Source organism: Condylura cristata, unplaced genomic scaffold (genome assembly GCF_000260355.1).
Source record: "Condylura cristata isolate star-nosed mole 26May11 unplaced genomic scaffold, ConCri1.0 scaffold00003, whole genome shotgun sequence".
NCBI classification, from domain to species: Eukaryota; Metazoa; Chordata; class Mammalia; order Eulipotyphla; family Talpidae; genus Condylura; species Condylura cristata.
Window position 1 is genome coordinate 32,523,506 of NW_004567104.1, and position 25,087 is coordinate 32,548,592.

Consider the following 25,087-nt stretch of genomic DNA (forward strand, 5'->3'; position numbering starts at 1 on the left):
CTCACACACACAGCCACTCACACACACACACACACACTGCTAACAGCTTTTAGCATTTTCCAAGCCAGACTAAGGGATGAGAGCAACTTGGAAGCTTCAACTCCATTATTTCACTGAAGATTAAACTGACGCGCAGAGAAGGGCAGCAACTTGTCCAAAGTTCCAAAGCTATTTGCTGTCAGAGCCTGAACTGAAGGTTTCCTGAGCCATGGCCCTACAAATTCCACAGTACCTCATACTTCATAAAGCCTGGACCAAGATATCCATATGCTGGGGCTGACCCGCATGCCCAGAACTTTCTTCAGGGGCATCCTTACAAAAGCTAAAGACCAATAAAAAGCTTTTCAATGAAGAAACATCATGTCTCCCAATCTTGCCCAGATGAAAATTAACAACAGTAGAACAGCTCTTGCATTTAAACTCTATTCTGGGAAGAAATTTACCCAATCATTTACACGGACTCAAAACAGAGATGGCTATGTACTATTGTCTCATTATACAGGTGAGAAAATAGACTGTCTCTGGCCACAGGGCTGGTAAGTAGCAGAGGTGACCTTTCAACCTAGGACTCCTGCGTGCAAGGCTTTTTCCAACATTCTATGTACCTCCAGAGCCTCAGTGCCTCCTCACCACAGCACTGTCCACTCTGGACCAGAGCACCCCTCTTCTCTCACCTGTCTATTCAGGGGAAAAGCAATGTGACCTGTTCGCTCCTGACCTTCTCCACCCCAAGCCTGGGGGCCCCAAAGTCTAGCTTCCAAGCCCTCACTAATGGGGAATGTCAGCAAGACCCACGCCGCAGGAAGCAAGCTCTGGCTGACCAGAGGCTACTGCAAGCAGAGGCTGCCTCGGTCCCCAACACCCACCCCAAGAAAGTGTGCACACTCTCTGCCCCTCCCCCTCAGAGGGCCACATAAATGCCGGCACCTGCCAAGTACAGCACCATGCCTTGCACATGCTGGTGTTGGGTAAACGTGTTCCCAACTACCTATTTTCCTACATCCACTCTTTTCCGTGTTTATGCCAAAGTGGGATATATGATGTGTGAGGATACACCCCAGCAGCCAAGGGCTGACCACAGAGAGAAGTGGAAATGAATCTCAGTGACTAAAAGTAAGGGGAGGTAAGTAAACTATGGATTCAAACTCTTAAACTCAAGAGAGTCAGGGAAATTCCACCAAAGAATACCCCAAAGGCAGCCTCCTTCCCATGAACTCCCTCCCTGGGCTGGTGCTTGACTCTGCCATCTTAACATTGACAGAGGTCTGTGAGGATCAAGGTCAGGTAAAAGGAGTTTTGGCGATGGGGCAGGTGGGGGGCGTGGGGGTGCAGGTGAGAGAGTCCAAAGTGTAAGCTACTTGCGCCGGCTGACACATCTAATAGCCACCTCGGAAGTCAAAGCAGCAGTCAGGTCACCAGTGGTCCCGCTACCTTTATGCTGCGGCCAGCACGGTCTTCTTTTAAAGGCTTGGGCTGGGGGGAAGCCCATGGTTCTTGCTGAGATCTCCCCCAAGCAAGCCTACCAGGGGCCCTGAAAAATCACCTTGCCTCTCAGGGCATCCAGGCCCTTTCTTTAAAACAAGGAAGCCAAAAGAAAAAAAAAGAAAAAAAAAAAGCCAAAAAGCGAACAAATAAGGAATCCCCCTCTATTGCCTTTTTTTCATTTGGAGAGACAAAACTCAAGTGACACATAGCAACAGAGGAAAAGAGAAAAGCACAATGGAAGGAGGAAGAAGCAGAGATGGCAAGAACAGGAGAGGGCGAGACCCTGCCCCTGCTGTCTCCAGGCCAGACGCCTCTCGCCCAGAGCCTGAATCAAGTGGAACACCTACTCCACCCACAGACCCCGCCAAGGCCCCTGCCTCCAGCATCGCAGCCCCAAGTCCCCAGAACATACCCACAGTCTACCCAGCAGATGGTGCCTTGTCCTTTTACCGCCTGGGCCACAGTGGACAACAACCTGAGGTGACTTTCAGCTGCAGCCTCTGTAAAAAAAACAAAAAATTAAAAGTCTGTGCCCAAGGGCACCAGGGCCAGCCAGGCACCTTTCCTCTCCAGCGGTGGAGCCAGCGGTGGGGGGGGGGGGAGGAAGGGTCCTGAGCACCTTTAAAGCACAGTCCCCGCCCCACCTCATGTCCCTTTAGGCACAGTCTCCTCGACTCCCAGTGGAGCCTCACTACCTTGCTGGCAGAAATTTTGAAAATTCTATTATCAAACAACCCCAATTCTATAGCTAATGTAGGAAATGAATACTAGTATGTCCAGGTGCCTAAGCCAGGAGCTGAAGAGACTAGGGGCCAGGTCCTCCCTTAACCTGTGTGTTGCGCACTCATCTGGGGACTCAGCGGAACTTAGTAGTTTAACACTTACATGTGGCTCTGAGGGAACAATGCCGGGGGTCCCCAGTTACATTTCATAGTCCTCCTCCCGGAAGCAACAGAAGACACAGTTGAGGCTCAGTTATAGGGCAGAGGACAATTCCCTGGGACAGGATGGAGTGAGCACAGGAGGAAGAGTTTTTTTTTCAGTCTAACTGTCGATCCCCATGGGCGTGGGTGAATCATCTGGAAAAGGCCCATAGGAGGGCAGTGTCGTGGGGATGGAGCCCGTGGCCAGGATTCTAACACCGGCAGCTACAGTAGTCCTCTGTAGAGAAGCAAGACCAGTGTGGCACACCCCGTCACACCTGTGAGCTCACTTGGAAGGCTAGGCAGATGTATTGGGGAGCAGCCTGCCACCGCCCCTGCCCAAAAGCTGGTAAGTCCCCAGCCAAGCAGAAATGATGTCTGGACCATTTGCCTCTACAGATCGCCTTTGCTAGTGTGGCTAAAGCTAGCTGCTTGTGGTATAAAGCATGCTGAGTCTTTCTGGGAAGGGCAGAAAAGGCATTCCTTCCAGAGCAGTGCAGAGTTACCCAAAGGAGCCCCCCCCCCCACCCAGGGCAAAAGGGGGAGAGCGTACAGTTGAGGTGGGCAAGGCCATGGCTCCCCACTGGGATGGCGCTGGGAATGGCATTAAGTAGGGGAGTATGAAGCACCCCCTCTTGTAACCCTGCCTTTCAGCTGCAGGTCTCAAGTCCTGCAACAGGGCCGGCATGAGCAAGGAGGTAGGAAGTAACCCATCCCAGCAGGGAGAGGAGCCCAGCAAGGGAAAGCCAAGGGAACTCCACGGCCAGCGAAAGAGACAGGCTGGGTAAGGGCCGGAGAGAAAATAAGAGCACTAGAGCCCACCCAACACCCCCACCCCCACTTTCCATTCCAACTTACCACCACCAAGGCCGGGTCTTACAATGGCCCCTCCGCCATTACAGAATAAACAGATGCCTTCCTACCCTCCACCAGGGGAAGCAAGAGGTGGAGGCAGCTCAGGGGACCAGCTCTACCACCCACTAGCTGGCAGACTGCAGACAAGGCAGCTCTTCTCTCTCAGCTTCAATTTCCTTACTTGTAAACTGAACAGTATCTGACAACCTGCCCTGCCTCCTTCATGGCAAAGGAGCAAATGAGAGTGTGTCACTGAAGAGCCTGACAGAGTCCCGATAAAATCATGAGCCTTTAACATGATAGGGCCCACCGAGACAAGGTACTAATGTCCTGATAGTCACCCAGTTCCAGAAGCATCAGAGGGGTCATTTAGGACCCTCACCCCAGATCTCGGGAGCCATTCTACTTCTCCCTTGCCTCAGTGTCCCCTCTATTGTGGACAACAGAGAGATGTTAGTCATGTGCTAGGCTCACAGCAACCACCCCAAGGAGTGTGTGCCAGACTCTGAGAGGGGCAAGGAGCAACATGCGCCAGGCGTCTGGAGGGTGCAGGCTCAGGACGGACACAGTCCAGAACATCTGTCAGCCCCCAGTGCCAGTGAGTGTTGGGGATGAGTTGCCAGGGAGGGTTCTGCCCGGAACTGGCCCAGCCACAGGCTGCTGCTTCTCTGGGGCACAGAAAACTTGGCATCCTTGGAAGCAGCAAAAGCACTTAACTCTGCTGGAACAACATCAACAGTCAGACTTTCACACTTGTCCGAAGTCTCAGCCAAGAGCGAGCAAATCTCTCTCCTCCCACACTGCCCTCCCCAGCCTCAAGGGCAGAAGAGGCAAGACTCCAAACTCAGCCCCGAGTTCTGACCCCTGAGTAGGGCAGATGGGGGCCAGGCAGGCTGGGTTTGCCGGCGTGGCACGTGTCCTCACACCAGGGACCAATTTAGCTGATGACACGCTGGCCCAGTCAGTTAATCAACAGCTTTGGCAAAGTTTGCCCTAGCAGAGTGGGTCTATGCCTGCTCAGGAAGCCAGAACATTCTTCCCAGCGTCCACTGTCCTTTGCTGTCCCTCACAGAAGCCCTCTCCCTTTGGAGGTAGTGAGGGTCTCCAGATGGTTTTCCCTAAGAAATACTGGTCAAAGGGAACTAAAATGACTTATTAGGGGTCCAAAAGGGGCAGAGCGAACGTCTCTGTGCCTCTGCCCCTATCTTCTGAGGAAAGCTGCCAACATGCTGTCTGAGTGAGTCTGGTCCTCAGGGCCCTGCCTACCACCGCTGCTCCCATTCCTCCGTTCCCCACACTATCCCATCCCCGAGGGGCCCGAGGCCTGGAGGGTACCCACCAGATTTGGAGTAAAGCACCAACACATTATTCCGGGTCCTGAGCAGTTTTTTCAAGTCCTTGGAGTCAGCGATTCTCTCGATGAGTGAGGAGACCTTTGTGGAGGACAGCCACATTGGCAGGACCACCTGGGAACCAGGAAATCAAGGACCATGAACCCCAGCTCCTGACCAGGTCCAAGAAAAATTTGTGCCCACAGATGTGCTACCTAGAACACATTTTACTTCAGCTATTCAGGGCACACATCTCATGACACCAGACCTACCGTTGACTTCGTTCACTCTCCAAGCATCCCTGCACCCACCACCACCATTGGGACACCTCTTAGCCGCTTCCGGTCTCCCTTGTCTTTGGCACTTTTATGAGTCCATGTGGCCAGGCATGCTGCATAAATGTACTTGCCACTCATTCAACCAAGACTTCTCCAGAAGGTCTACACTCTACGCCTCACCTCAGGTACCATACGCTGGAGCTATGTGAAAACGCCATTTTATCTAGATGAACCAAAGCACAAAATCCTCAGAGAAAGTCACCTCTCAATGTTTAGGATGGGAATGGATGAGTGAGTTTTCAGTTTTTCTCACTCAGTCAAGTGATCTCTAGAAGTCAAAAAGTGTGAGCCAATTCTCTCCGGACAATTTTGAAAGCCTTGCACTATAAGTAAGGCATCTCTTCAGGCATGATAAGAGATGGGCTAAATTGGTGGGGGATGCAGGGAAGGATAGAGGGGTGGAGGGGGCTGTACAGTGAAAAGTATTGTATGAAGACCCGTCATAGCAGATTCCCTCACCCAGTCCACACAGATGGTCAATGGTCCTTTGCCAGGAGGACAGAAAACATGGCGGTAACTTCACGGAGAAATCGAATAAGAAAAATTCTACTACTCTGGGAGTGTGGTCCAGAGAGAAAAAGAGACTTTAGGGGGAGTATACAAATTGAAGGAGCTCACCCACCCGATCCCCCAACACCTCCCTTCCCTTTTCCAGAATGCTGTCAATTCTATTCCCCCAAGCAAGAGAGTGGAGAAATATTCCCTTATGAAACAGATGGATACCCAGGAAAATACCCACTGCAAGTTCTCCCAACAAACTGGTACCTTCACTCCCTCCACACACTCAGTCTTCCTTCCACCACTAGTGCTATGATCGTTCATGTAGACAGATAATCGTGCTCACCAGATATCTGAGGAAAGCCCTCAACACAAAAGACAGACATGCAAACAACCAGTGGAAAAAATAGAACTTAGAAATAAAAGAGCAGAAGGAAATAAAACTATAATTATTATCTTCAGAGAAATAAGATAGTAATCCATAAAAACAAGAATAGTTTGCTATGGAAAAGGTATAGTTAAAGGAAATCAGTTGAAACTTTTGAAAATTAAAATTCTTTTGAGAACTAAAAGTTTCAGTAAGACTGAAAGTAGAATTGTAAATTTAAAAAACACCAGAAAACTCTAAGAAATAACAGGAGAAGAAAAAGGAAAGGAATTTAAAAGATGGATCAGTTAGGCACACATGTCAAATTTAAAGGAACTCTAGAAAAAAGAAGCTAGAAAAAAAGAAATTATCAAAGAAATAATTCAAGAAAAAGTCTAGAACTAAAGAGTGAGTGTCCAGTTGAAAAGGAACAAGAAAAAAAATTCATCCATGTACATCACTGAAAACTTTCAGAATATTACTGAAAAGCAGGAGGTTCTGAATGTTTTAAAGGAGGAAAAAAACAAACCCAAAACACCATATACAAAAGACAGGAGGCGAATCGAACTAATGCTTTCCTAAGACAAAAACAAATAAAAAAATGAGAAACACGCAGAACAAAGGACAAAAGGATACAACAGAGAGAACAGAGGCAGGAAGAACCACTGTGACGATGACAGAAGAAAAGTCCCAGGGCAAGTGTCCTGTAGCCAACAGAGCAGCCACCCCAGAGAGGAGCAGTGACAGAGGGCCGTGGGATAATGCGGTTAATGCAAAGTGACAACTACAGATGATCTGAAATGCTTGATTATATTGAAAGTAATTTTAGTTTCTGCCAGAAAATTTTAAAAATAAATGAGACAATCTGACTACAGGAAGGCAGCTGATAAGCAGCAGGGCCAACAACTGACCCCTACTCTCTCTAATTCAACCTCGCGCCGCTCAGTCCACGGCCCCGCTGCAGGCACAAGTCTTGGGTTGGGTCTGATCGCTCCCGCTCAGTAACCTCAGCAACAGCACTCACTTCAACGTCACTTCTAGAGGCTTACAGCCTCACAGCTGACATGGAGATAATAATACCTGAGGCCTTGTGGGACTGCCGTGGGATGAAACAGGATAACTTACCGAACATGCTTTATAAATCAGGAAGCACTCCAACAACATCAGTTATCATAAAATATATTACACACTTCCGTCTCAGCAGAGAAGACAGAAATGTGCTCATATTCTAATGTGTCTAAATATAATCTCTTAGAATTCAAAGGTTTCTTTTCTCCAGGCTAAAGCCACCTAGGAGGAGGCGTCATGAAGTTATTTCTCCTTCATTCTGCCCCACCAGAGCTGTGCATGATGCCACTGCCCTCATGCAGCCCCCCTCAAGCGCTCACCAAAAAGTCCATTTTGCTTTATTATTACACGTTATTCTACTGCTCCCAGGGAGCTAATGGACTTCAGACTAAAAATCGCCACAGCTCCGTGCACACGATTAAAGAAAAAAGACGAGAACCTGCGACAAAACACGTTTGATGCTGCTCTATTTTTAATCCTCAGATAATCTGACCGGTCGAGAAAAACAACTGCCCTGCCCAGGGCCTCGGGACTCTGACCTGCGCACCAGCCCCTGAGACTGGCAGGCAGCAGGAGAAGGGACGGAGAAGGCAGCCTGTGGGCCGGTGCCTACCTGCCCAGGCAGCACTGTGGCAGGCACGCGGCAGGCCCGCAGCAACAGCAAAACATCTACAGCAGAAACCACAAAGCCAAGTCTCACGGCATAACCACAGCTTCCTTCCTACAAACCAGCGAATCTCAGGCCACCTAACCCGCAGTCACCTTCAGAGTAAACAAACTGCTCTCGGGCCAGCCACCAGAGCCTCTGGCCCAACATTTACCCTCACAAAGAACCTCGGCGAAGAACCTAAGCTCACTTAAGATAACACGGAGCAAACTGACTTTGCTTAAACACCTGGCACGATGATAGGGTTCAAACTGCGCACTTCTGGCAGCCGGGCTGGTTTAGAGCTCTTAGGAAGGCCCATCTTCTCCTCCCCCTCCCCCTGCCCCATCCCACCACCTGGACGAAGCTCACGAGGGCAGAGCCTAACACAACATCCGCCCCTTGAGTGCCCTCAGCAGTATCTGTCTAGCATAGTCACCATGACATCTCACACTGGTCACCAACTCCTGCTCTCTGTAAAGATCACTGCTAGGAACATGCTACAAGGTGAGTCCAAAGCAGCTCTCAGGACACCGAAGGGAACAGCAAACCCAGAGAGATTGCAGAGCAGCAAAACCTGGGTTGTAGGCAGGTGTGAGGATCTAATCCGGGCCTTGAAAGCCTGGCTCAAAAGTCTCCTCTGGTCATGACCTCAGGCTGGGCAGCCACCAGGGGAGGGGGGGGCTGGAAGTAGAGCAACCAGCTTGGAAGCTGCCCAAATGGAGAAAAGGGTATAAAGGGTATCAATCCAGAGCCTGAGGGAAAAATAACAGGATTCAATGATTATTCACATGTTAGCAATGAAAGAAGAGAGAAGAGGCTAACAAGACTCCAAGGATTCTGGGCTGGGAGCAGAGATGACAGCAGGAAAAAAAAAAACAAAAAAACAAAAAAAACCAGAAAAGCACTGAAAAGCAGCAGCAGAAGAAGGTTCTGCTTCGTGTTGAGAAAGGTGACAACAAGCACAGGTGTGTGTGTATGGACAACGAGATGCCCCAGTACAGGCATCCTTCCAGGCTGGAGGGTGAGGTTCAAAGGAAGAAACAATGCTTGGCTGAAGAAGGAGAGAGAAAGGGAAAAGGAGGAAGGAGGAAGCACAGGGAAAAGAAGATGGGAAGTGCTGTGTCAACACAGACCAAGAGGAGACACACAGAACAGGCAGCCATCGACCCATGGGCAAGGGCTGGGGCAGAGTCCCCACGGACACTCTGAGTGTGGCCTAGTAGCATGGAGGAGGGGTGCAGAGAAGAGAGAGCACACCACAGGAAGAAGCTCGGGCAGCGCAGCAGGGTCAGAAGGAAGATGGACTGTCTCTGCTGAACTCGGTGGGGGGGGGGCTCGATTGAGCATGCATGGTCACAAAAGAGGGGGCAGGATTTGCCTAGAGAGGCAGGGTTGGGAGATTTGGACTGGAGGGGAGAAGTGGGATCCAGGGACTTGGTCCAAAGAGCTAAGATGCAGGCTCAGCATCCCTGAGAAGGGGGAGGGCGTCTGGTCTTGAACAGACCCTTACATCCTCCCGCCCACTTAACCTCCGTTTCCCTCCACTTGAGTCCATTTTAACCTTTCCCATGTGCACGCTTCCCCCTCCCCTGAAATGCGGTGAGCCTTGGGTAGCCTTGCCAGGCACCTTCCTAAAGACTTCATAGGTCACAACCCACAAACCTTGATGACAACAATAACTGCTGCAACAATAACAATGCTTAATGGTGCACACACTCTCTGCTCCTTTGTCAAGCGCTCAGGGAGAAGTGGGCAGTGTTTGAGAAGTGCTCCTAAAGCCAGTCACCTTCCAAGCTTGCCCTGGAACTGTTCCTGGGCTTGGCAGCCTCTTTACATTCTAACTCATTCAGTTGGAGGTAAAAGAGGGGGGAAAAAAAAAGTCCCCTTTGTTTACCATGCGGACTCCTGACCTCCAATAATTGCTTTCTCCCTGCTCACCAACCCTCAGTTTTAAGTGTTTACTTCAGGGCTGCACTACCTCATGGGCTACCCTGAGACCCATAAAACATTTCCCTGGTGCAGGGCAAAACAAGGAAGCTGGGAAGGACAGCATCTCCATTTCTACTGCCTAAAAATTCAGGTCCCTGAAGGCAGGTCCCAGCCGTAACAGAGAGCTAGGGCCCTGCCCCCCACCATGTAAGAGTACCAGTTCCCCCAAGACCCACACTCTGTCAGAGCACCACACTTTCAGTCAGAACACCAGGTCTCGCCACCAGAGTATCTGCTGCTCCTGCCCCCCCAAAGCCAGTTCTCCCATCAGAAGACAAGGCCCTCCTCAGAGCGCACTAGCACCTATGGTGCCTGGCACAGAAGCCCCCACTCAAGCCCCTGCCTTCCACTGTGGCTGGTGCCAGTGGCGTTTGTAAGTGGGGGCTCTCTCCTCACCTTCCAATCCCTGCAGTGCTCCCCCAACAGGTGTCTGCCAATCTGATGGGCCTACAAGACAAAAGGAGCTCCAGCCTAGAGGTCTATTCCCCTGGCAGGGTTACCAGCTTTCCGACACCAGGGGAAGAGCGCTGTTTCTGGAGTGAGTCAGATCTGGGGTCACATCCAGGCCCCTCGGTCATGGCAAGGCCATCTCAGTTTTACCAGGCCCCTCGGAGTAGCGCTTCTCTACCTGTAACATGGGAAGGACAGAACTCACACCTGCCTTGCGTGGTTGGCTGAGGATTAAATGAGGGGGAGAAAAGTACATAGAGAATCTAACATAATGCTTGGCATACAGAAGTACATAATAACCACAATTATCTTTATTAGCACTATTAGTGAAACACCACAGACAGAGCGAGGATAACAGTGAAGCGGGCACCACCTCCTCCTCTCCAGAGCCCTGCCCACCATCAGGCGACACACATGCCCAGGCAGGAAGGAGCCTGTGCACACAGTCACCATCAGAAAACCTGGGACAACCACCCCTCTGCACAGTGCACAGCCCCAGAGGCCACACAGCACACGGGGACACTCGGTCCAGCGAGGCGGCCCCCTCCGTAACCTGCAGCGTACCTAGGTACTAGCCTGTTCCTAGAGATGAGGAAACTGAGGCTCAGGTTAACGACTTACCGAGGACACAGAGAAGGTAAGGAGTGGAGCGAGGACTAAAGCGCAGGGCTCCCAGCTCCCGGCCAGAGGTGGTCTGCTTTATTCAGTCCCACAAGCTCCCTGAACTTGGGGCAACCCGAGCAGAAAAGGGGGTCATTCTTCTCAGGCAGGGCCATCAAAGCAGCTAAGAAAAGGCCAAGTCTTCCAGAATACCATGGCAGGGAGGGCCCCAAAGGTAGTAAGCTAACCCCTGGCTTCCTGCAAGCCCAGAGGCACCTTGCTGGGTGCCATGGCCTGGGGTGCCCAGGGGCCTTCGCTCAGATCTGTGGCTAATCTGAGGCTACACACAGTTAGGTAGTCTGTGTTCAATTCCACCTCGCTCTTACCTTTTAATATATGGCAAGTACAAACTCCTCGCTCTTAATTTAACTTCACTAAATGAGGGAGGTACCCACCCACCATCACCACCAGACTAAAGAGATAAAAGAGCCATACAATTCTGGAAAATAATAGGGAGAACAGTCCTTGCCACATCACACCCTTGACTTTAAAAAGCTCCAGATCTCTGGGGTCCTTGCCAGCACCCTCACATTCCCTATAGCCAGGCAAGCTGTCTGTTGTTATAGATTCACTATTCAATGCAGAGCATACTGCCAGAGGTATTCAATTATGTAAAAGCAACTAGATAAAGGAGGAAGATTTGAGGACAGAAGTTTAACATTTAGGAAAAAGAATGGAGGTGGAACTTGACCTTTTTGCTCTGTCACCTGAAAAAAAAAAGATACTCTTCTTATGTTGGGAGCTGTGAAGAAGCAGGTTTAATTTAGTATAACCCACATTTTGCTCAAAATAGTTTTGAAATGTCAGAATCTAAAAGTCTAGACTCTTAAGAAGCTGGTGGTAAAGGGACCCGGGAAAAAGGTTAAAAACAGATGACCTGAACCCAAGATCTGAACTCTAGATGGCTAAGAATTTACAGCTGGAGGTTTGGTAGAAAAGAGCAAGAACCCCAAGGTTTGTGCTGACTTGGATATTTACTGGCTGTGTCACCTTGGACAAGTCCTCCTACCTTCTCTGAGATTCTGTTTCTTCGGCTCTAAAACGGATGGATTAGCAGTGATTTCCAGTCTTATCCGACTGTGACAGTTAGTTAATGTGTTCTATGATGACTGCCATAAGTACTGTATGATGACTTCACCTTAGGAATAAATCACTGAAGTTCCCTGAGCATACAGCGACCCGTATTAAAAACAATGCCTCTCCCTTGCAGCAAATGACTAAGTTCTGGCCCCTGAAATATAATCATACGCCCTAAAAAGTGACAACTCTTAGGAACTGCCCCTAGAAGAAATCACATATAAATGAGCCTTCTTAGTCTTCTCCTCCTTCCAGCCATCTGGAATTTGACCAAGATGGCTAGAATATAAGCAGCACCTTAAATAAAAAGAAAGAACTGGTAAAAGAAAAAGAAAAAAAGGGCCCGGGGTCCCGAACCAAAAAAAAAAAAAACGAAGCCAGAAAAACCCCGGTCAAAGCCTCCCCAAAAAAAAACCTTTGAATTTTTTTTTTAAAGATTTATTTATTTCTGCATACAAGAGCTGGGGTGTAGGTAAGAGGATTCACCAGAGACAGAGTGGGGAGCAGAACAGGCAGATCCACGAAGTATACTGCTGAGGGGAGCAGCGGGTGGGCCAGGAGAGGTCTGCTGCGCCATGTGAGTCAGCTCCCTGGCCAGGGACAGAGCTGCAGCCACTGCAGATTACCACATAGTACTGAGATTTAACCTCTGAGTCACTGGGGAGGTCCACCATAAACAGTCTTTCTGAGGGACTATCATTCTGGGTTTTCTGGTGCACACATACAAATCGATCTTGAACACTGACCGGAACAAAAACTTTAATCAGAAAGAAATACTAACAAATGCTTCAGTTGGGATATTTCAAAGATTGATGTCAAAGGCATCATAACATGCATTATACTTTAGATAAATTGTTTATAAGGAAGGAGACAGAGAGACGTCAAGGATTCGATTTACTGTGTTCTTCCTAATTACCCAAGTTTCAATAGTACCTGTTCTTATCAGGTATCTTGGTCACCTAGTGACAACTACCTACAAATCAAAGGAAAATTAATTAGTAATTCTCTGTTTTCAGAGTCCTTTTTCAAAAGAAAATCACTTCAGAGACTAAAAGGCTAAAATATCCCTTGAGGTTCACAGGCTTGAGCTGAGCCAGCTGATTCCCCAAATACAGGAATCCTCTCAAAGCTTCTCACATGCCAGCTCAGCCTGCACGTAACCCTCCAGAGCACTGAAACTCTCCTGAGGCCGCTCAACGCAGTGCCCAGATGTCTTGGGAACCAAATATGTTAATAAGTAAAAGCCCACAGCCTCTCCCTACCACCTTATCTTAGATTATTCTACTCATTAGCAAGTCAAGGTTCTCCCCCACCCACACATCATTCCATCAGTCTGTCACACTCTGAGTATGGCAAATACATGCTCTTTTACGATTATGTAGGTGAAATACGCCAATTCCTCAAATGTACTCAGAAGTCTCTTACCATCCTAAATGATCTGCCCCAGACACAGTCACGTTCACGATTCTCAGAGCTGTCCCACCACTGGGAACATTGTCAGAGCTTGGAGGTTGATATGTTATATTACACAATAATTTGTTTTGAAAATAAATATCTATGCTTTTATAATTTAATATGCAAGAAATTCACCTCATTACATACATATCTTGACTGGTGGGTCATAGTTTAAAATAAAACATTGAGAGACACCATTTGTAAATCTCTTAACTATTGTGCCCAACTGCCCATACACTGCTAGTAAAAGCCTATAAGTTAGCACAATATTTTTGGAAAACTATTGGCACAACTTATCAATTATTAAAAGTATAAAAGTATCAATTATCGTGAAAGTATTTGTGCACTTCGACTTGGTAATTCCACTTTGGGGGAATCTGTCCTGAGGCTGACAGAGGTTCTGACACAGATGTGACCCACACAGTCCTATTTGTAAGAGTCAAAAACCTCAAACAACCTAAACACCTGAAAGACAGCAGGGAGTGATTAGAGGAAACCACTCTACAGCATCAATAGCCATTTAACTCACATTTTTTTTAATTGTGCAGTGCAAAAATACTTGTTTTAAAAACTGGTATTCAAAATGTGGATAGTTGGACCACAACTCTATGCAAACAAAATTACAATTAAAAAAAGACAGGAAGAGAAGAACTAAAAAGACACTTCTCCAAAGAGGAAATGCAGATAGCCAACAAGTATATGAAAACATCACTTGTAATAAGGGAGAGGCAAATTAAAACCATATAAGATACCACCTCACACCAGTGAGAATGGTACATCTTAAAACTAGCAACAACACATGTTGGCGAGGATGTGGAGAAAAAGAAATTCTCCTGCACTGCTGGTGGGAATGCAAACTAGTACAACGACTATGGAAAACTTTTGGAGGTTCCTCAAACTGCTAAACATGGAGCTTCCATAAGACCCAGCAATCCCACTCCTAGGCATCTACCCAAAAGACACAAAAACACTGATTCAAAAAGACACCTGCACCCCCATGTTTATTGCTGTTTGATTTACAATCAGAAAGACACGGAAACAAGCCCAAAATTAGATGACTGGATTAAAAAGATGTGATACAAATACACAATGGAATATTACTCAGCAACAAAAAAATAAACACATGCCTTTTGCAGCAACATAGATGGAGCTGGAAGGGATCATGCTTAGTGAAATAAGCCAGAAAGAAAAGGAAAAATACCAGATGGTTTCACTCATAACAGGAGTATAAAGGACCAGGGGAGAAAATAATAATGATGATGAAAAACTATATACCAGGGACATTTTATGGGGGTGGAATGGGGAATAGGATCAAAAAAGTGTGGGGAGGGAAATGCACTGGACTATGGTGATGGCACATGGGTGATTTCGTGATGGGAAGCCCACAGGGATTACAACTGAGATGGACAAGGGCACAAAATGATGTAAAAATAAACTATTATATTATTTTAAAAAAAAAAGACTGGAAGAAAAAAATGCACCAACGTAATAAGGCTTTGTCCTCAGGTAGGTTTTACTCTTCCTCTCTGGCACCCCAATTTACCATAATATGCACGTCCAACATAAATACTTAAAGAAAAAAATTTACCATCATCATGTAAACAATGTACAATCTCAAAGTATCTCCCAACAAAAAAGGAAAGTTTTATAGTGAAGAAGCCCGGCAGGAACACCTGCCTCTTAACTAAAAGACCAGTGTTAACACCACCAATAACCAATATGTCTCCCACCATCATAACTGTTAAGGGAAACATCATCAAAAAACAAACTGAGGGACATTCTTTAAAAATGTCAAGGTCACAAGAGACAAGGCCTTAGAAACTGGTCCGGATTAAAGGAGAGTAGAGGGTCATGACAACTGACCGTAAGTTATGACAAATGCTGCATTTCTGATGTTGGTCGCTGCTTATGATTATGTAAGAGCAGGAGAATGTCTTTTTTTTTTTAGGAAATTCTGAAGTATTCAGGAGGCAAAAGAGCTTAATGTATACTCTTCGTGGAGAATATGATAATATGTGATAAAATGTTAATATGAGTAGAACCTGAGTAAAGGGCAGAATGGAATTCTTTATTTCCTTCTTGCAATTCTTCCATAAGGTCAAAATCACTTCAAAATCAGAATTAGAAAAAAAAAACTTATCTAAACAAAGATGTCCAGAACACAATCAAACACTGCCTATATCTCTTCTGCAGGCTTCTGATAGCTTCTGCCACCCAACCAGTGCTTACTGGCACTTCTCTTTATCTGCCCTTCCCCCTTCCAGCTAACTATATGTTCCTCTGACATTCAATACTTTTTTTATAGGAACTATAAAGTACTTTGCATGCAACAGACACCTAGAGTGGTTTTGACGAGATATATACAAAAGAACATTAATTTTAAATGTGGGTACTTTATGTCCTTTTAAAAGAGCAACTGTAAGCACATGTTACTGTCATGGTCAAGCACCACTCTTCACAAGGAGTCAAAGGTCTCACCTCAGACCAAATTTAAGGATCTACTCATCAGTATTTGAAATAAGAATGGGGTGTATGTAGGGGTGGGGGTGGGGAGTGCCTTGCTCTGGAAAATGTGACTGCTGATTAGTTATAGTTGAAGGAGTTAATGTATTTATTGAAAGAGAGAGAAATGGGAAATTACTTGGCACGAAATAGAACCTAAGAGAGTATTCTTTAATTCCAAAACCTAGGGCCTGGGGATTAGCTCATAATAATGATAATAGCTCAAAGTACACAGTACTTACTGTGTGACCAAGAGGGAGCTAGGTTCATACCATGAGCAATTTAATTATCTTGGCAAGTGTGTTAAGGTGGTATTTTTACTATACCTAGTTTATAGATAAAGAAACTGAGGTTAAGAGGAGTTAAGAAACTTGCTCAGCAGCACACAACAAATTATAAGGGAGCTGTGGTTCAGCCTAAGGCAGCCCAAGTTGCCATCAGAGCACAAAGATGACAAATCCCTCCAGCCACACACATCTTTCTGCTTCCTCCTAGAAATAAAGGTCAGCCACATTTCTTAGACTTTACTTCCTTTAAAAACCATACAGTATACTGGGGTATACCATCCAGGAATCCCCCCAATATTGCCCACAGTATAAATGTGACAAAGAACAATTCAGGAGCAAGTCAACTGATCTGAGAGCTTATAGAAACAGGTTTTCTTATCCTGAAATTGCAACCTTGGTGCACTTAGCCTGGATTAAGTCCCTAAAGCTTGTAATGCTTTGGAAAACTTCTTTTAGAGACAAGAAGGCTTTGGGCCACGGCCAGCCTGGTATGCCAGGCCTGTTAACCAGGAAGAGCTGGTAGAGGGAACAGTGAATTAGGCAGCAGAGAGGGAGGTGAATTCCCACTTCAGATATTTAACTCTGCCTCTAAGCTCTGTTAATTGATAAGAAAATATCAGTTCAAGTGCTTATGACCTGTGGTATATATCCAGGCTTTTATACATGTTAGCTCACTCAATCCTCTAAAGTTGAAAGTCTAAACCAGTGTTTTCTATCCTTGAGGCCTCAACAGAGCCAAAAAATCAATTCAGTGGGTTACCCCTAGCATTTTAAAAATGGCATTAAGCAGAAAGCATAAGTGTGCTCCATAGCAGCAAGACTAAATATTCAATGAGATATATCTGTTATATTTCTGTATGTGTGTATTTGGATATAGTGTAAAAATGTGTGTTGTTCTTGAAAGAATTGTAGGAAAAATGCCTGGGGAAACTGCTAAACAATCTCTGTAGGAGATTGGAAAACTGAGGCCCAGAGAAGTTACGGGACCACTTCAAGTCTTGCACGGCAGAGCCAGGACTCAGATGGGGTTTTCTGAGCGGGGATGGAATACTCTTTTCCTTGCCTGTCAGTGTAAATCCTTAGCATTGGCATCCCGGGAGCTCCCGTCACCCAACAGAGCTCTACCCAGAACAAGGCCCGAGAGGCCAGCACGTGGGCTTTCCCTTCCAGGCTAGCTACTGAGCGTAACCAACTGAAAAGAGCTGCAGTGACAACCTGATCCATCTTTCCTCTGCTCCCTGCCTTCCTGCAATTCCCCAGGTGCCTTCAGAGAAAAGCAAGAGTAGCACATGTTCAAGCCAGGTAAAGCCTCACAAATGTGTGAGGCTCATGACATGTGCTGTGCCAGGAAGCTGAGAGCAGTGACCTTGACTGGCAAAACACTGTCCTTTGCATAAAATTAATGTTATTAGTTTGTCTAATTTGTAATTGCAGATTCTAAATATAGGCTTTTTGGAAATACAAATTCCTGGGCCTTTCCTTACAGGTCTGGGAAGCCTTGGAATCCATTGTGACACATACTCCATGAGGTAGAGCTAAAGGTTTTTATAGGCTGGAATATCTCCATCAGTGACCCAGCCTTCTAAAACCTTTTCTCTGGATCCCAAGTCACACTCTGTCTGCCACAGCCAGAATATTTCATCTTTTCCCTTCCCTCCTTCCCATTCACCGGTACCCTCAGGTCAGCTCCATGGACCATCTCCAAGGCTCTATGAAGCTTCAACAATGACTCCACATGGTCACCCCAACGGCATAGCTCCTTTTGCTTAACTTCTGGGCAAAACACCCTTGACTTCCTTTTTACTTCTCTGGCCACCCTTCTGTTCTCCTTTGTGAAACTTTCTCCCCAGCCTTTCAATGCTGGCATTCCTGGGGGTTCATCATTCAGCTCACCTTCCCTTCGGATTTTACATCCCACCTTGCAGTATTCCTAAATTAACACCCCACACTCTCTTCTGAGCAACACACCTACCTCCTTCTCCCTCTGCAGTTCTTAAACTGGGGTCTAATATATGTTGAACATATTTCAAAGTGTTATTTAACCCATTAATAAGGAACCCACTAAAATGTCAATGCTAGATCCAAAGAAGATGTAAGAAAAAAGGTTTAAAAAGGACTTTTAAAAAAGAAGTTATAAAAAAAGTTAATATACATTAGGCCAATGTGAAAAAAAAAAAAAGAATCCTAATATAAGAATTGTTGAATTAGATACCAAAATGGTTAATGTCTTTCAGGGTAATAACCTTTAGGTCTCTCTTTTCTACAAACAAATAATTTGTACCTTATCTAACTTTACTGAGTATGAGTCCTAAATAATAACAAACAAAATTACATTCCCTAGAGCATTGGACCACTCTTATGTGAGATTCATAAATAATGCTCTAATATGACTTATAAGTTTTAGGATAATTTTTCTTTATACTAAGGTATATGAATCTATATCTATATCTTCACTCATCTCTACCTGAAATTAAGCCTACCTTTTATTATAAATATAAGAAACAAATTACAGTGATACTAGAATTAGCAGAGAGAGTATCTATGACTGCTAACAACAGAAAGCATCTTTTTTTTCTTTCTTTCATTTTGGCCACCTATTCCTCAAAAGTCACATTTTCTTATCATATTACAACTGGTACAAATATCATAAAACATTGTTTATGCATATCACTTCTTAAAATTACAGTAATTTGCCAAACCTGTCACTAGCTCTTATATGACATACTAATAGAGAATGTATATATTATTGTATATATGTGTGCATTTGTAACCTTTTGATAACTACATTTATGTTAATGGTTTCCTTTGTAGTCACAAGGATACTGTCCTATATGTTTACTGTGTTATTCTCATAGCAATCAAGAATATATAATGTTTTAAGTCTCTTTAATAAATGGATAGCCATGTGTTAAAAAGTGGACCATCATCTTACTTCACACACAAAAATCAAATCAAAATGAGTCAAAGACTTGAATCAAAGGCCTAAAACCATCAAAGTCCTAAAAGAAAATATAGATGGCAAGCTCCTTCATTTTGGTCTTTAAGAATATAGTTTGGATTGACATCAAAAGCAAATCAACAAAAGTGCAATAATAAACAAGTAGGATAATGCCAAACTAAAAAGTTCATAAGCAGCAAAGGAAATGATCAATTAAATAAAAGGCAGATTATCAAATGGGAGAAAATATTTATAAATCATAATCTGATAAAGGGTTAGTATCCAAAATATATATAAATAATGCATACAACTCAACAGCAGAAAAACAAACAATCCCATTAAAAAATAGGCAGAAGATCTGAAAGTTTTTCCAAAGGAGGATTTCAATATCTCAAATCATCAGGGAAATGCACATCAAAACCACAATGAGATATCACCTCACACCTGTCAGAATGGTTATCATCAAAAAAAAAAAAACAAAAAAACAAGAAATAACTAAAGTTGGCAAGGACGTGGAAAAACACCTTTTATTACAACAGGTAAGTCATGGAAACAGCCTAAGTGATAGGTGAGCTGATAAAGAAAATGGGGTATAGAGCCATGTGTCACTTAAGGGTGGGGGATACATTCTGAGAAACACTCCATTAGGAGACTTACAATTGTGTGATGGAGGGCTATGGCCACTCCACACCCACACTACGTGACGCAGTCTCTGGGATCACTGACATGTACATGATCCATCACTGACCAAATCGTAGACCTTAAAAAGAATTCTTCTCAGCCATAAAAAGAAAGGAAATCTTGCCACTTGCAGCAACATGGATGCACTTTGTGGGCCTCATGCTATGTGAAATAAGTCAGACACAGAAAAACACATACCCTATCATCTCACTTAGCCATGGAATCTGGAAGGAAAAAAGACAACAAAAGCTCATGGATAAGTGAACAAATTGATGGCTAATGTTGGGGGGGTGGGGGCGGAAGGAGTAAAAAGGGAAGAAGGAGTCTTCAAAGTAGAAACTCCCAGCTATAAAATAAACAAGTCATGAGCACTACAGTTAATAGTACTGCAGTATATATTTTAAGCTTGCACACAGTAAATCTTAAAAGTTTTCATCATAAGGAAAAAAAATATGTATGTATGATGATGGCTATGGTTATTGTTACACAGTGTATACAACTATCAAGTTAGGTTGTACACCTAAAACATGTTGTATGTTAATTATATCTATTTTTTTTTTTTAAAAAATGCCATGACAAGGATCTATTAAGTTCTCAGAAAAGCCTGTGCTGATTTTCTGCATTGCTAGGGATCCCTATTACACTGTCTCTTGATACTTGCTACTTTATATCTCCTCTTTCTAGAACTTACTACCTGAATTAAACAATAAATTGTGGCTCTCCCACTGTGCTGTGGGAGGAAGGGGTGGCATCCATTTATTTATCATTATACCTCAATGCCTTAGTATGGCATGTCTGGCTCACAGAAGGGTCTCAGGAAGTATCTGTTTAGAAAAAGAGAAAAATCTGTACAATGAGTGTACATCTGTGGAAGGTGAAGAATGGTCACATGCCTTTGACACAAGAGGAATGCAGAATACTCTGCCCAGCAAGGCCAGATACCCTGAGAGCAAACCTACTGTTCCTCGGGAACAAGTGGAGCCTGCCCCCACTTGGCCCAACAACAGAGCTGTCCTGCAAGACCACATCTCGGCTCAGATGCTAGGGCTTTTTGAGGTTTAGAAACCTCAACCTGTATCTTCATCAATATCCTCCAAAGCAAGAATTAATATGCTCATGATTAAAATGATCTGCTCAGGCCAAGGGATTGGAGGAACGATAGGATTCTAAATCTGCCCAGAAAACTGTCATGAGTTGGAGACTCTGAAGCCAAATACAGGCTCATCCCCAGGCCGTCTGGGAACAGAGCACACAGCAAATGGGGATCAGCATGTCTCGGGAATGAAAAGACACAAAAAAGCCTATTCCAACTCTATACTCCACTGAGCGTTTAAGCGGCCACCACAAACTGCAAAGTAATTATTTAGAAGTAGCTGTAAATCGGTATGCAAAAAAAGTCTCATTTAGATACAGGAAGTCAGAGAGGAAAGCAATCTAGAGCTAGGAAGGGAGAATGATGAGAAAGGTGGAAAAGATGGTCACTGAGTGCCCGGCTAGCTGCCCCTCCTCCCATACCCCTGCCATAGGGAGCTAAAGAGCAAGGTTCAGGCCACCCTAGCAAAATGGCTGATGTTGCCATTTTACCTGCCAGCAAGGCTGCTTAAGCATTCAAGAGTGCCCTTGAGAACCATTACTGTGTTCCCACCTATCTGCCCATCCCCTCCCCCCTCCAGGTCACTTTCCCCACTACCACCCAATGGTTTATCTCTTCCTACCCCCTGTCCATTACCCATCCCTCTCTAGGGGTTAAAGAGCTCAGTTAACATGGGGCTCCAAGCTGCACAGATGTGAAAAGCTTTGCAAACTGTAAAGCCTTCTACAAATGTACTGGGTGCTTTACAATTCTTGCCCACATATAGGTTAACAGGTAGCCAGAGGCTCCAGTCAGGCTGCAGGGGGGGCCAGGCAGGAGGAGCAGGCAAGCAATTAGCACTGTGGCTCCTCTCCTTCCATTTGGGAGACCCCAGAGTGGGAATGGAGTGGGGATGCAGAGGAGGAGGTAAGGGAAAAGGGGAGTGGGAAGGAGAGAGAAATGTGAAAGGATGGTGTGAATAAACCATCAAAGTGAGAGTAATATAAGAGAACAGTAAGTGAGACACAAGACCCCCAGAACAAAGCCACAAAGCTGGGGCAAAGTCTCCAGGGACCCAGTGTGGTTGGTATCTCCATTCTCAAGAGAGGATTCACTTTCAGAACAAAGGAGAGAGACTTTTGAGTCCCTCTGCAATGCCCACCCCCCCCCCCACCTCAGGAACCCAGCAGGGAGGAGGCAAAGGAGTCTTCAGGAGCTCAGTGAAATAGAAACCCTGCAAAACAGTCCCCCCCCACCCCCAACACACACACACACACACACACATACACATCACAGAGTCTTGGCTCACACCTCTCAGGCCCTTTTCCCCTGGCACCTCTTATTCAACAACTTGAACAACTTGAGATGGCAATGGCGGCATCCATTTATCGGATGTTTCCATGTGCCAAGCACTGTGCTGGATGCTTCTTGCATTATTTCCCATCCTTTCAACTCTGCAACCTGGATATTATTACCACCAACTATAAATAAGAAAACTAGCAAAACATGTCAGAACAGTAAAAACAAATATCAGACAGACAATTCAAAATGTTAAACATAAACTACTGGACATCAACAAACTTCCTGTAGCTCTGAAGTTAAGAAGGAGGTGGAAAGAGAAGGGAGGGGGTGGGGGGAGGAGGGGAATAGGATGAAAAAAAACTATATGAAAAATAAAGATGTAAAAGCATACAGCATAAAAGCACACTAAAGAGTAAAGAGCCATGACAAGTAAATTCAATGTGTAATCTCTGATAGGAATCTAGTAAAAAAAAAAAGTGCTCTAGAATACACTATTGGGACAACTGGTGAATTCTAAACGTAAATAACATAACGATGTATTAAAGAGAGAAAGAAAGAAAATTGAGGCAGGGCCCAAAGTCACACAGCTCCTGAGTGTCTGGCTGGCTAAAAGCCCACAAGCTTTCCACTACATCACTTGACACTATCTTGTAGATAACAGAGAAGAAAGTAAGAGGAAGAAAGTGTTGTTCTGGGGAAATTAATCCAGTCCTCTCCCACTCCAACCCAACCCTATATTATGGCCTGCCTGACCCTGTTTTTCAAAGGGCAGCTTTCATCCTCTTTCCATTACCTATAGAATCAAGTCTCAAAAACTCTGCTGAGCATTTAAGGTCCTCTACCATCCGCTTCCTATCTTATTCCCCCATCTCCAGACGCCAAGGCTCCCTTCATCCAGCCCTAGCTATCCTTTGACTTCCTTTGCCCATGGCTTCCTTTGAAAGTTTCCTAAAGGTATCCTTTCTGAGCCTGCAATGCTAATTCCTGCAATGGCATAAGGACCAGGGGCGAATGCAAGGCAGGCCCTGCACTAGGTGCTGGGGGCCGAGCATGGAGTCTCTCTTCATGAGGCCTGAGGCGAGGCCCCTCTGGTCAGTCGGTGTCCCCCGGGCCAGCCCTTGCCACTCATGCAGCACTCAGCCATTCCTCCAACTTAAGTGCCAGTTCTGTTTTAAAACTTCCTCTATAATGTGTTTATTTCTGTGGGAAAAGTGCACTCCAGGTTCCAAACAGCATTACAAATGGCAATTAGGTCCCCGGGCCAGCCCACAAAAACCTATTAAATATATAATGGTGTAGAACCTAAATACATGTACATTAAACGTTCTGCAGGAGCGACTAGGGGCAATAATCGGCTTCTTCCACCTCCCATTGTCCCACCAGGTTCTGAGCTTCAAGTCACCATTAGGGGACCAAGCAGTCACTCGGGAGGGGGCAAGCAGGTGGGAGAGCTGGGATGACAGAGATGGAGCAGGCAGAACCCTGATTTCTAGCTCCCAAGGCCTGTCTCTAATTCCAGCTCTACATTTACCAAGTAAGTGGCCTTGAGCAAGTGGCTTCTTTCTCAAAGTCTTAATTTTCTTATAGAATAGTTCAGATTTTTGAATCTCACAGATTGGCAGAATATGTCCAAAATATAGGTTTTATTAAAATAAATTTTATCAAGGATTTCTTTTTTAATGAAAATATATTATCACTACATTCATTTTTCATTTCAAAAGGGTGCTGTGATTTATGCCCACCTACCCACAAATATGGATAGCAGGAAAACAAACAAGTTTTTAACCAGAAAATATTTGGATTAATGAAAATAAAACATTCACCATTGTTTCCGTCCATTTTGTCTGTAAACCAGTGACAGCTGTGTCAGAGTCCAGCTTGTCTTTGGCCTGAGTCAGGTGACATGTAGACTCCATTCCAGTCTGACACTCTTCCACTTGAGGACCGGGTGTGGACTGCTGGACAGCCAGCATGGCTGGCTCTGGGGAGGGTCAGCTGCAAGGGAGTCTTCCACAGGAGTTGGGGGAACAGGACAACACAGCCTCCCCAGCTACAGGCCGAGAGCAGACACCCAGCCTGAAAATGCTGAACTGGCTTGTTCCAAGTGTTGACTAAGACGTGTTCTACCTAATATTTTTCTGAAAGGCTAAGAGGCCCAAAAAGAACCTATTTTTGAAGGTTTCTTTACTAATTTTTCTGATAAAAACAAACATATTTTCATGTAGAATACTTGGAAGACAGAAGAGCCTAAACAAAAGTCATCCACAACTCTGCCCTCCCGAGCTATCAGTATTAATACTGATTGCACTGGAAGTCCTCAAGCAAGGAGCAGGCTTCAGACACTCTAGGGTTCAGTTCTGCACTCTGCTTGCCCCCCTAATTATCACACTTACGCAATTCTCCATGTCCTTAGATATTTTTCTATGCATCATATTTTAATAGTAAAAATAGCACTCTAGCAAATGCAAATATTCTTCATCAACATTGTCTCCCATGGTATGGGCAGCATCAGAAGTCATTTAAGCACACAGCTATTTTTGAGCACTGAAGCCATTTCCATATTTTTACTATTGTAAACAATGTGGAGGATGTACATCCCTGTTCCACAAATCTCTGTAGACCTCTTTATACTTCTTTATATCCCTCGGGCCACAGCCCAGCACTGTACACATCAGCCCTTGGTAAATATTGAGTGAACAAAGAAACTCAATCCACTCCCAGGACCTAGGGGGTCCTTATCAGAGAAACATGGAGTTTAAATTTACAAAAGCTCAACCTGGTCTCCAGAAACCACTCACTACCGACCCTGTGCCTCCACCTTACACCTGCTAAGCCAACCCAGGGCTTGGCAGGAGAAAATGTTGATTTTCTTGTCCTTGTTGCAGACTCTCAAATTCTAGTGCTCTCAGCAAACCCACCTGCTCTTCCACACCTCCTAACACAAAGTAACTGCAAACCCCAAAGGCCTAGCTGTTGACTACACTTTCTCCAGACTATTCATTCAACCCTTCAGGAAAGCCAGGACAGACCCTCCCTCCAGATTAAGCTCCCCTCCAGTTAAGGACCCAGCACAAGGACCTTAGCACTGGCTATCCTATTTATTTGTTCTCAAGGCTGACTTCCCCTAGCTCCCAGACCCAAAGTAATAGAGAAGAGCAGA

The 25,087-nt window shown here is 45.3% G+C and overlaps 1 protein-coding gene across 1 annotated transcript in view; it reads right to left on the bottom strand.

Annotated features, from left to right (window-relative positions):
* Positions 1-25,087, bottom strand: part of PDIA5 (protein disulfide isomerase family A, member 5) — a 75,001-nt gene that overhangs the window by 48,209 nt on the left and 1,705 nt on the right. Inside the window, exons 2-3 of the mRNA XM_012734595.1 lie at positions 4,603-4,729; positions 1,898-1,985 (exon numbers count right to left, since the gene is read on the bottom strand). Of these exons, the coding sequence (XP_012590049.1) occupies positions 1,898-1,985; positions 4,603-4,729 (215 nt within the window). The remainder of the gene's footprint in view (positions 1-1,897; positions 1,986-4,602; positions 4,730-25,087) is intronic.